Here is a 12,063-nt window from a genome sequence, read left to right on the forward strand (position 1 = left end):
CTTTAAGATGCTTTATTTATGTGTAAAGCACTTTGTGTTATTCTATATATGAAAAGTGCTATAGAAATAAAGTTGATTGATTGATTGAAAATACACTTTAGATCGCGGGCGGAGCAGGATAAACATTTATTAAACACTCTAAAACAACATTTTAAAAACTTTAAAACTGTAACTTTTTAACATATTTCTGAACTAGATCTATAGCATTACCTGTGATAATACTAGTGTGAATGCTGTTAGCTTGGCCGCTGAAGATGCTAGTGCTGATAGCAGAAAACGCTGAAGCTAACGGCTAAAATCACTGAAGCTGACGGCCAGCGAAAACATTAGATAGATGTCAAATTAGACTAAAAAACTAAAAAGAAAAAAAAATAAAGATAGTCAAAACAGCTAGCATGTAAATATTAAAAGCTAAAATTTTAGCTAAACTCCTAAATAGCCTAAAAAATCTTACTAAATGCCAAAATAGTCCAAAGAGCTAGCAGGATGCTAATTTTTAAAACTTTATAATTGTATCTTTTTAATACAAACATGAATAATAAAAATGCAGGAACATTATTCCAGAATAAATCATGTTTAACCTTAAATAACTTTCAATATTTTACTCTCCATAAAAATATATTTAGTCAAAATTATAGAAGTTAGAAATAAGCGCAAGACAAAATCAGGCGGTTAATAACAATAAAATAAAATGATCTGGAGGGCCGGATCCGGCCCCCGGGCCTTGACTTTTAAACATGTGCTTTATAGTAGGTTTCAGTTATCCGATTGTGAACTCGACATCTTTAGCCCAATGAAACGAAGTGTTATTACAGGAATATTCATTTAAAACATTCAACTGTCATAATCACTTCTGTGTGTGCCGTTTCATACACAAATACGCATTTTAAATGTTTTAATGGAGAGAAAAACAACACAATTCATTGCATTATACACAACAACAAGACAGCATTGTGCTTCTTCAAAGATTATTGACCACATGATTAAATTCAGTTGGTAAAGATATTTTAACTTTGATTCTCTGTAGATATAAAACTGAATTGAGGGTATTGAGATTTAAAGAAGCACAAAGATGGCGTCTCCTGAGAACTCATTCATGAACAAAACAAACAGAGTTCATGTTACATCCTCGAGGATGAGGGGCTTTGCACGTCTCATTTACAGTTCTTATGGATTAACAAAAACACATATGTACATTTCTACAGTATATGGAATTCCTGTCCGAAGTTTAAAACACCCCAGAATGTAAGGGTGTATTCAGACCGGACATTTGTTCTGGATTATTGTGGGAACTTAAGGCGAACCAAATGTGTCCAGTCTGAATTTGTCCCTTAGTCTTTCTTGGAGTCAGAGGCTGTTCATTTACACTGTTTAGTGGTCGGCACAAAATCATTTCAACCATCCACTCCACAAAACTGTCACATTTTCACTGTAACACAATCTCCGTCAACACCTTAGCATTACAATACATGTGTTCACATTTTAAGGTTCATAGAAGTCTGTGGTCATTTTTGGGTCTCGACTTTTTTGACATTGTAGTCCCGTTATCCTTTAGCAGTTACATTTATATCACCAGCGAAAACATGTGAATATGCTTTAGTTGGTCTCACCAGGGTACCACAAACACAAAAATCAGGAAAATAGCATCTCAATTTGCCAAAAATATTACTGTTTAAAGCAATGTTTCTATTGTTTTAGTGCAACTTTCTCATACAATAAACAAATGCACTGTCAACTGTCAAGACATGGGCAGCTTTTGAGGAAAAAGTTACCAACCAACTGGTGGAAAACAATAAAAAAAAAAAATTGGGTCCTATTTTGTATTTGAAAGAGTTTTCCTTCTTACATATCAATATCTTAGAATAAAAAAAACAATAATATGATCATTTCCAGCTATAAAATAAATGATGCAAATTTCAGGCATTTCAAGGCACCTTATCACACATTTAGGGATTTAAAATGAATTTCACAGAAGAAAACTCTGGCTATAGACAAACTTTAGTCTATTTTTGGCACAACTTTTTTAGTTTCTATCTTTTAAGTCTAGATCTAAGTATTCTTTTGTAAATGAAACCCCTAATTGGATGTTTTTCTGTGGATGACAATCAAAAATCTAAACCTGAATGAAAGTCCTGAACAGAATGTCAATAAACATCATTTACCCACTTTTAAAAAATGTGTTTTTAAATCAGCACTCTCCAAATGTCTTTATTTCCCTCAGGATGAACGAAGAGTTAAAACAGATAGAAATAAAAACCAAGGAGAATCCTGAAATGAGGTCACAGGTCAGCAATCAAAGAGCAGCAATTACAACTGGAATCACTTACGGATCCATTCATCTGAACAACTCCAGCATCTGATTTCTGTTAGTTTTTGCGATCAGAAAGTCCCGCTCAGTTTGACATTCACTGTAAACTAAAAGTCTGAGCTCCTTCAGGAACATCTATAGCGACTCCTCAGACTCGCTGTCTGTTTCCATCCTGGTTAGTAGCTCCAGCTCCTCGCCATCCTGCATCAGATACAGAAAAAGAGTTTCCCACAGAGGACCTGGTATGATAATACCAGATAATTAGGATGTATTTCAGAAGCTTACCCCTCTGGATCTTTCAGACACCTCTCCATTGATGACCCGCAGCTTCTCCTGCTGCAGGCTGTACTCCAAGTCTTTAGGGCGGCTGGCGTTATAGATAAAAATGGCCAGCAGGACCATCGGCGCCTGCAGGAAGAAGTCCAGGGAGGGGTGGAAGTTGAAGCAAAAGAGGGAGATGGCGGTGACCAGGACGGTGGTGATTTGACCCGTCAGCACGTGGAACATGTTGTCTCTGAACTTGAGGATGAAAGCCACCGATAAACCAAGAGCAGCTGCAGGAGGGGGGAGAGAGTAAGTGAGGAAAGACCGATTAAAACTGAAATAATCTTATAGTTTATATCAAACTCTATCCCGATTTCTCTCCTTGAGCATCAATCCTCACCGGTGACCAGCACCAGGCCCAGGGAGTAGACATTATGTCCATAAAGGAGGCCACAGTGAAGAGTGCGTCCTCGTGCTTCACTGCCCAGTCCAAGAGTGAAGCCGTTGAACACCACCCCAAAGGCGTACCTACAACAGAACACCATGAGTTCCAGGGTCGGGCGTTAGCTTCTACTACAGGCTTTTCTACACCAGTGGCTCCCACAGTTTACTGTTCTGGATGAAGATGCTCTCCGTCAGCTGGTCTCCCTCTTTGAGAATCTTCTCGTTGTAGATGTTGGCCATAGAGGAGATGAAGCACTGCAGCAGGAGCAGGATGTGGCCCACGCCCAGATATCGAAGCTTGTCCAGCATCTGCTCCTTCCAGGCTTGACCGGGAAGAGATGAGGTCCACGCAGCAGAAGCACTGCAAGGACGACGAACGGTACAAATATAGAAACCTTACAGTAATGTATGCAATGTTAAGAATTACAGATGCAGGTCAGGAACAATAAAATGAAAGTTATTACAACTTTACAATGTTTAAAGTTGGTCCAGTCACTTTCTTTCTAATTAGTTACAATGAAAATTATTTTACTAACTTTCTCATGAAGACAGTTTTATGGTTGTTAATGCTAAAATTCTATTTTTGGTTAATAAAACTTGAGGTCAGACCCTCATACATCCATTTTCTAAAACCAAAAATCTCTTTCCAGGTCACACGGTTGCTGGAGCCTATCCCAGCCGTGTCGGTCTGTTGCAGCTCCACCCACTCACATTCAGTCCTCAGGACAATTTAGAATCATCAATCGACCAATGAAGTAATGCTGGGCAATATGCAAAAAATGTTTATCACAATATGAATTATTTTATATCACAATAACCATATGTATCACGATATACCACAATAAATTATAGTTTCAATTATTTTCCCAAGAGGTGAATTTCTGATGAACTCCTGCCGCTCTGCAGAAACTATGTACTAGAAAATGACAGTTTTCGTATTAACTTTGGCTAAAAACATCATAATCATAACTAAAAACTGGCTGAGAACGCTTCTAAGATAGATGAAAAGATGAAAGTGAGACTTTGAGTGAGACAACGGGATCAGCCTTTCATCAAACTTAAGAAATGACCTTTGCACCAAACTCCTCCCACACCTCAATCGCAGTCCAACAGTTTTTCAATTCAGATTTTTTGAGGAACTCTTAGAACTTTCTAGTGGGAGTTTTTCCTCACTGTGCATTACCAGTTGAAAATAAATGAAGTTTAGTCTCCAGAAGAGAAAGAGGTTTGTAAAAGTTAAACATCTGAGCAACATTTAACACACACGTGTCACCTGCTGTTTTTCATCTGATCCAGGAGCTGTGTGTACAGGAGGCAGGAGTTGGAGGGTAAGAAGAGGGGGTTTGAGTGAAGGCTGGACACCACTGTGGAGTTCTGTTTGGATCCTGATCCTGTCGTCAAGGAAACGATGGCCAGGAAGAGGATGACTAAAGCTGCCCACTGAACCCAGGACAGACGCCTCCTGGAGGACGACAACAAAGCAGCGTGCATCAGTTCAAAGGAAAAAGAGAAATCTCTCAGATATCAGGATGGAAAATTAACATGGAAAAATAAATAAAGATAGAGATGATGTGAAAGGAAACAACAACTGCACTTTGCTGGATAATGAAAGTAGCTTATTTATGTTGAAGAGAATACTCAGATCAGCAGCAAAAAGTACTTTTTAAAGTCAGTTTCCCTAAAAAACAGACTTTTAATTGAGCACATCCGGATCAAGCACAGGACTCTAAAAACAGTTGTTAGCTATGGTCCATCAGGATCCTAAAGTAGCATTTCAAACACCATGTTTAGACTGCTTTTCTATTATAGTCTTTCATTATGATTCTTAATGCACCTTATAATGAGCGCCACCTTAAAAGTTGTTCTTATCCTTATAGAGTAAAAATAAAGATTTGATTCTATTTGTGTAGTTCACATGTGTCAAATTTAAGGCCCAAGGACTGGATCCGACCCTCTGGGTAATTCTATCCGGTCCTCCAGATCATTTTATTTTATTGTTATTAATAGCCCAATGTTATCTTGCACTTATATATTTTTGTAGAGTAAAATATAGTTTTATGTAGAGTAAAATACTGAAAGTTATTTAAAGTTTAAGTTGATTTATTTTACTAAAATATTCTTCATTTATTCCCTTCATAATTATGTTAAAAAGTTGAGGTTTTTAAAGTTTAAAACATTAGCGTTCTGCTAGCTTTTTGGACTTTTTTAGCATTCACTACAATTTGTTTTGGCTATTTTGGAGTTTAGCTAATATTTCAGCTACATGCTAGCTGTTTTGGCTAACCTAAGTTCTTATTTTTTTAGGCTAATTTGACATTTAGATAATATTTTAGATGGATATCAGCTTCAGTGATTTCAGCTATCAATTTCAGCGTCTTCAGCAGCTGAATTCCACTTACAGCTTCACACTAGAATTATTGCAGGTAATGCTATATATCTAGTTCATAATTATGTTAAGAAGTTACAGTTCTAATGTTTTAAAATGTAGTTTTAGAGTGTTCAATAAATGTTTATCCTGTTCGGCCCGCAACCTAAGGTGTGTTTTGAATCTTGCCCCCTTGTGCGACTGAGTTTGACACTCCTGGTATAGGTAATAAAGAATGTGATCACTACAATCACACACTAATATCTCTAAATCTGTCTTTATTTCTGCTAAAGTTTTAGCAGCTCAAATGTCTCACACAAACACTAAAAAAGTTATTTTATCAGGTAACCTCCAACATGTAAACCAGGGACATTTGCAGGAGCCAGTCCCGGTGTCCACTTACTTCAACACAATCCTGAATAACACGGCAGTGGTCAGGATGACGACGTTTGAGAACAGCACAGCCATGGCCTGAGAGCAGGAAGAGCAGAGTCAAAGACCAAACACTGGAGTACAAGCCAAGCGGAGCGGATGAGTGTGCACCGACAGGCTGCAGGTAGGTCATCACGTAGAAGATGATGATGTTGTCCAGGAAGTAGAGGAAGGCGGGAACGGACCATTTGATGGAGTTGAGCAGAGACGAGCTAGAGGTGCTCCCCAAACTCCTGAATGATCGTCCCTCTGCAGACACATGGATGGAACCAAACACTCAGATTTACAGACAGACAGGAAGATTACATTTGAGACCATCATGAAGACAGTTCTCCACATTTTACTCCTCAGTTCAGAGCAGCCATGGTCCAGAGGTAGAGCGGTCGGCCTCTGATTGGAAGGTTGCAGGTTTGATTCCCGCCATGTGTTGAAGTGTCTTTGGGTGAGACACTGAACCCCACTGTTGTTATAGGTTGGCATCAGTGTTTGAATGTGACTTAAAGCGCTTTGGGCCTTCAAGGTAGGTAGTAAAACGCTACAAGTATGCACCAGACAGATGGTGACGGTCACTGCTACGCATTCAGTCTCAACTATATTTATTTTATTGTAAAATAACTCCCAGTCGTCTTTTAACTGTGATTACGCCGTTTTTAGCCAAAATCAAAATATTTTTTTACGTTTTTATCAGCTCCTGTTCCATCACAATTTAAATTAAAAAATACTCAGAAACATAGTTTTAATATTTAATTATTTTATGTGTTCTAAATCATGAGAAAAACACGGCAGGAACATGTTAAAAACACAATTTTTATTGTAGTGGGTCTTTAAATGTTTATCCCAGCATGGTTGATGTGATAAAGCACAAATTTAACTTACAAAAAGACCCAGTGACTTTGACATTTACCTCGGACGATGACTCTGACTGACATGACCACACAGAACAGTAGTTTGAGGGCCTCTGCCAGCAGGTTGACTGAAGCAGGCAGGAAGTCATATTGGTTGTCTGAAACGAAATAAAAAGAAGTTGGTTTTTAATAGTTGCTGTTGTTTTTGAGAATCATATTTGTGGACAAATGAGTTGTATGGTTTGTTCCTCACCAGCGTTGGCAGAGAACTTGAGCAGCAGGATGCGACTGGTCCCCAACGTCACGAAGCACAGGCCGAGCAGCAGAGTGTAGGCTGAGGAGCGGGAGCACAGCCTGGGGCAGGGGGGGCAGCAGACCATGGCTGAAACTCTGACCTGCTGCTTTACATACATGAAAACTGGCTTTTACTGGGAGAAATAATTAAATAATAATACTGTTTCTATGTAGTATTTATATATTTGTCAATATTTTTAGAATATAGAGCAACTTAAATAAAAAAAGTATGAATATTTGTGTCATTTGAGCAGTTTTGGTGTGAAATAGCGAGTCAACATACATGTAAGCCAAAAACAAAAAGGTTTTATCTCATAGATGACAAAAACACTTTGACTCAGTTTCCATCCTCGAGGTACCGGACACGCCTCATAGCTACTGACATTTCTTTTTCCAATAAAGAAAACATAAAAAGTTTACATTGATATGAAGTATTTTAATGTTTTACCTAAAAGCAAAGTCAAATCAACAAGGAAACCGAGCAAAATCAGGCCTGCAGAGCCTAATTCCCCATCCTCCTCTATCAGCACTTTCTAAATATCTTCACTCTGATCAGTTTTTATGCCTGTTTTAAAAGATCAAATACAGGTGATGCCATTTATTTTTGATATTTCATTTATCAACACATTCGCATAAAGAAAGAAAAGCTTTAATAAATTAAATAACAAAGCACCAATAAAGTAAAGAGAAAGAGGGATATAATAAAGAAGTTAGATAATTCGTTAAACTTTGAAGTTTGAGAAAAAAAAATACTAAATTCAAGAACAACTTGTATCCTCATTTCTTTTTAAAAGAGGTTTACTTAAGGCTTACATTTTTTACATTGTCTTCTTTACGTGTCACTCGACTTTTACTCATAAAGACAGTTTTAAAACTCTTAGTAAGGCCGTTTAGGCTTAAATCTCAGCTTAATTGTTCTTTTAAAGACAGATAAACCTACAGTAATTAGAGTCTTTGAATCAAGATTTGAAGTGGTTAATGGAAAAAGTAATCTCAACTTACTTGGACCATTCACCAAATGTTCAAGAGTTTTCCCTTTGTGTAATCCTTGGAGTCATAACTTTAGGATTTGTCTCTTGCAGGAATCTGTAACCTGAGGCTCCGGAGCCACGTGTGGCCTTTTTTTTACCTCTCCATTTACTCTCTGGCTAGAGAAAAATAAAATAATAGTCATTTCTGAAAGTAAGGCTTACTAAATGAGCAGTGATTTAATTTAGACTAGTTACGTTTATGCATTTGTGGCTAAGGTACACCTAGAAGTAAGATGTGACACTTTTTACATCCCTGCTAACATCAAGTGGTCATGTTACCTCTATGCTTCCTTCAGGATGCACAGATTGCAAATCTAAAAAAAAAAAAATCTGATCTTTTCAGATTGCTCAGTTTATTTTATGAGTTTAAAGCACATATTTCATTACACTATAAAACAATGGTTAGAAGCTGTCTGAAGAAGAGTTTCTAAAATTATATATATTCTTTATATACTTCATGTCTATGTTCAAGTTGAGGAAAAAGCATGAATGTTCACCAAAGTAGACCGAAGGAATGACAAGAAAAAAAATATTTTTTTTTTGTTTGTTTGTTTGTTTTTGTGTGCTGTTTATTATCTTTTTGGGAGCTTTTTTTCTAAATAGAGAAAACTGAGGTTTACAATATATGTTGCACTTGTCTAAAATTATAATCAAGTTACAATAAAAATGGGAACAAAAAATGTAAATAACACAATAAACTTAAGGTAAAAATAACAAAAAATGCTAACTTAAATTAAGCTAAATTAATCATCAAATCAGTGGTTATCAAAAAGCTTAAAAATGACATATGATACTTTGAAGTATTATAGCAGGTTCATTTTCCTTTAAGTTTACATATAAAAAAAATAAGCAGAGTCCTTTATGAAATGTGAAGAAAACATCGTTTGGTTTTAAGGAATCAACATGTGTGCATACAGAAATTACCCCGGAGTACATTAGCTGCACTGGGATGATCCTGTTTAACACGGGTAGTCTTTTATTTTTAAAAGTTAACAATTGAAAAAGTTGAGAAAATGTTATATTCCCTTTATAATTCGGATTTTTAATTGAAAAAGATTTATCTATAAGGGATGCTAAACCTAGCAAAGACATAAAGGTTGTAAGGGACAGCAGTGCTTTGATACAAGCAGGGCATAACGTAAATCATAACGTCATTTTTTTTAAATAAATCATTTAATTACGTTTGTTTGTTTATTAACAACTTAAAATCACGCCGACACGAATTAATTTAGCCTAATTAGCATCATTTTCAGCAGCCGGTTTCCGATTAAATAAATACACGTTTTCCTTTTATATCTTCAGCTGTTTTTATCTGTTTTTCCTGTAGTAAACAATAAGACGAGAAAACAAAATTATGTTTTAAAACCCACTTACTAGTTATATCATGTCTTTTCTTTACATAGTTCACAGCTGTTCCGTCAACAACTTCCTAGTTTACGGACGCATGCGCACTGGAAATGTTTACGAGGCACGTTCCGTGCTGACGTCACCTCCCTTCTTTCTGTCTTAAAAAAAAAAAACTTTATTGAATTCCGAACGCAGAACAGAGACAGAATTTTTGATCTGCTTCAAGACATAATGAACTTGCTATATTCCTATTACTGAAACCTTAAGCTGTTGAACGAGAGAAAGAAAGAGCCTGTTAGCAACATGTGACAATCACGAGGAAGACATTGGAAATAGATCAATTTGATGGGAATTTAAATAGATATTAGGAGATGAACTTATCTTTTATTGGCTTTAGGTCAGAAATAAGCAGACTGTGAAGCTCATTCCAGAATTAGATTACATTTTTACATCACATTTTAAATGTTTCACTTACAAAATAACAAAATCAAGAGTTTTTAGTACATATGTAGAGAAGTAAAATTTTCAAAGGCTAAGAGAAAATAAAGCTTGACAATAGTTTTAAAAGCGCAAAATAAGTCTGGAAAATAACTTGTTAAAATTACATGTAAAACTTGTTTTGTTTGTATTATTTGTTTCATGAGTATCTGTTGTAACTGGGATACAATTCTGTTACCATAATTTTTTTTATGATGGTGGAAAAAGAATATAGCAGAAAATCATATGAACTTGACATCATCATACAGTTCTCCAAAGGAATAAATACTCGCTTCAATTTTCCATATTTTTAAGACACATTTAGCCTAGATGGAATGTCTCACTCAACCCTATGCAACCATGTTACACACATAACCAGAATAAGACAATAATTGATTTATTTTTACTTATATTTTTTCATATTTAAATTAATAATTTTGTTCTTTTTGTCATCAGCTCATGTCATCAGTAACAGCTAGCTAAACAATAGGTTTAACTCCTGAGAGAAAGCTAATATTTGAACAGATCTCTAACTCTGTTACCTACAAAATCTGGTGACAGGGTGGCACCAAGTTGTGTAGTCATCAAATATATATGAAAAATACACAATTGCTCCGTCAGCTCAGCAGTCTGGTCACTTCCGGTTGTACCCCACCTTTGCCCCCCAGTAGTTGGTTACAGTAACCCGTGACCCCAAAATGGATTTAGTGAGTTCAGGAGATAGACAAGTGCATTACATACGTTTGCTACCTGTGGAAACTGTAATGCTTAGTGTGTCTTCTTCCTTTATTAATCTTGGCATGTTGAGAAACTTTTGAATTATGGGATGTTTTTCACATTGACTCCTCAGAGACTTTTTGAGGTTAAAGGAATTTATACGTTTGTTTTTATCACGTATTGCCACATTTCTGAAGGGATTTGGCCAAACCCAAAGCATAACTCATCATTTAAGGAAAAAAAAAAACACACTGTTTTAATTACAAAAGGGAGGAAAAAGAAACAAGGCAGTCACACAGTTCATTGCCCTGGGACACAACTTTCTAACCCACATGTGTGGGTTTGTGTGGAGCCGTCCCAGATAAAGCAGAGAGTGAACCGTTTAGTCAGATCGCAGCTTCACACTCAGTCAGAATCGTTCCCAGAGATGAGGGCTCCCTGGGCCGGAGCTCATCTGCTGCCTGTCCTGGTTCTTGTATCAGTTCTACATGTCAAGGCTGGACAGAATCCAGCAAAAGAGAGACACTACTACATTGCTGCTGTGGAAATTGACTGGAATTACTCCGGGAATGTCACAAAGGGGTGAGGTAACTTTGAAATAGATCCCATCATATTTTACTTTAACTTCTCTGCTGGAGTATTTTTTTAATAAACACATCTTTGTTACATTGACAATCATAAAATATTTTTTCTATTTTTTTTAATCAGACGATGATTACAACTTGGTAGTGATAATCTGAACAGTCTGTTTTTGTTGCGTTTTTGTCATTTCCAGATTGTTTCTTAACTCTAAGATGTATCGCTTTGCAATGAGACAAAATGATAGCACTTGTGTGCATAAGAACATTGTGCAAATATTTGTTTCTGTGCTGTTCTTCAGGTTTAGTCCCATCTACAAAAAAGTGGTCTTTCGGGAGTATGACAAAAACTTCCGAAAGGCTAAGCCTCATCCGTCATGGCTAGGTTAGTATTCCCTGATGTTCATCTGGACTCATTTTGAAGGAAATATTTGTACATTAGATATTTATGCATAATTACCTCCTCTGGAGATTGTATTTTTACCCGTGTGTTGATCGATTTGTTCTATAAGACGCTGGCACAGGGGTCTGAAACACTAAAAGAGCCATTTGGTCCAGGTTCGTATGGACCAAAACTCAGAGAAAGCTGCCAAGTTTCACCTCAAAGTAAAATAAATACACTTTCTTTATGTTTTTGTGGCCATTAAGCCATTTTAAATAAAATATAGCTTTGAAATGTTCTCAACAATTGAGTTTTCTCAACATATTAAACAAATTAACCTTTTTTACTTTTGACACTAGTACATTCAAGATCCTTTCAAAATAAAACACATCCTGTGTTTAATCAAATCCTCAAGCTGCAGCAGATTTAATTTAATTAAAATGCAAGAAACATGGGTTTTTTTATTATTGACTTTTGTGTTCCTTCATCCTTTTTCTTCTTTTGCAAGTAAATAAAAACATAACAGTGTAGAATCCAAATTGTTTAACAATCTATACATGTAAATACGATACGATAATG

General features: G+C 36.3%; 2 protein-coding genes across 5 annotated transcripts in view; one reads left to right on the forward strand and one right to left on the reverse strand.

The window, feature by feature from the left end:
- Positions 1-880: 880 nt before the first annotated feature.
- slc35a5 (solute carrier family 35 member A5) lies at positions 881-9,481 on the reverse strand. 4 transcript variants are annotated; one of them, XM_024286189.2, is made up of 10 exons: positions 9,358-9,481; positions 6,912-7,056; positions 6,718-6,816; positions 5,929-6,062; positions 5,785-5,852; positions 4,290-4,478; positions 3,177-3,377; positions 2,973-3,100; positions 2,594-2,862; positions 881-2,509 (listed from the first exon to the last, which is right to left on the reverse strand). In XM_024286189.2, exons 2-10 carry the CDS (start codon positions 7,036-7,038, stop codon positions 2,444-2,446), a joined length of 1,281 nt encoding a protein of 426 aa, XP_024141957.1. In that variant the 5' UTR covers positions 7,039-7,056; positions 9,358-9,481; the 3' UTR covers positions 881-2,443. The 4 variants fall into 4 exon arrangements, with proteins under 4 accessions (XP_024141957.1, XP_024141956.1, XP_024141955.1 ...); XM_024286188.2 differs by having other exon boundaries at positions 6,912-7,059; positions 9,358-9,476; XM_024286187.2 differs by lacking the exon at positions 9,358-9,481 and adding an exon at positions 7,955-8,070 and having other exon boundaries at positions 6,912-7,059.
- A 1,394-nt stretch (positions 9,482-10,875) lies between these two features.
- Positions 10,876-12,063, forward strand: part of f5 (coagulation factor V) — a 28,445-nt gene continuing 27,257 nt past the window's right edge. Inside the window, exons 1-2 of the mRNA XM_024286186.2 lie at positions 10,876-11,106; positions 11,405-11,487. Of these exons, the coding sequence (XP_024141954.1) occupies positions 10,952-11,106; positions 11,405-11,487 (238 nt within the window). The 5' untranslated portion in view covers positions 10,876-10,951. The remainder of the gene's footprint in view (positions 11,107-11,404; positions 11,488-12,063) is intronic.

Source organism: Oryzias melastigma, linkage group LG21, assembly GCF_002922805.2.
Source record: "Oryzias melastigma strain HK-1 linkage group LG21, ASM292280v2, whole genome shotgun sequence".
Taxonomy (NCBI): Eukaryota; Metazoa; Chordata; class Actinopteri; order Beloniformes; family Adrianichthyidae; genus Oryzias; species Oryzias melastigma.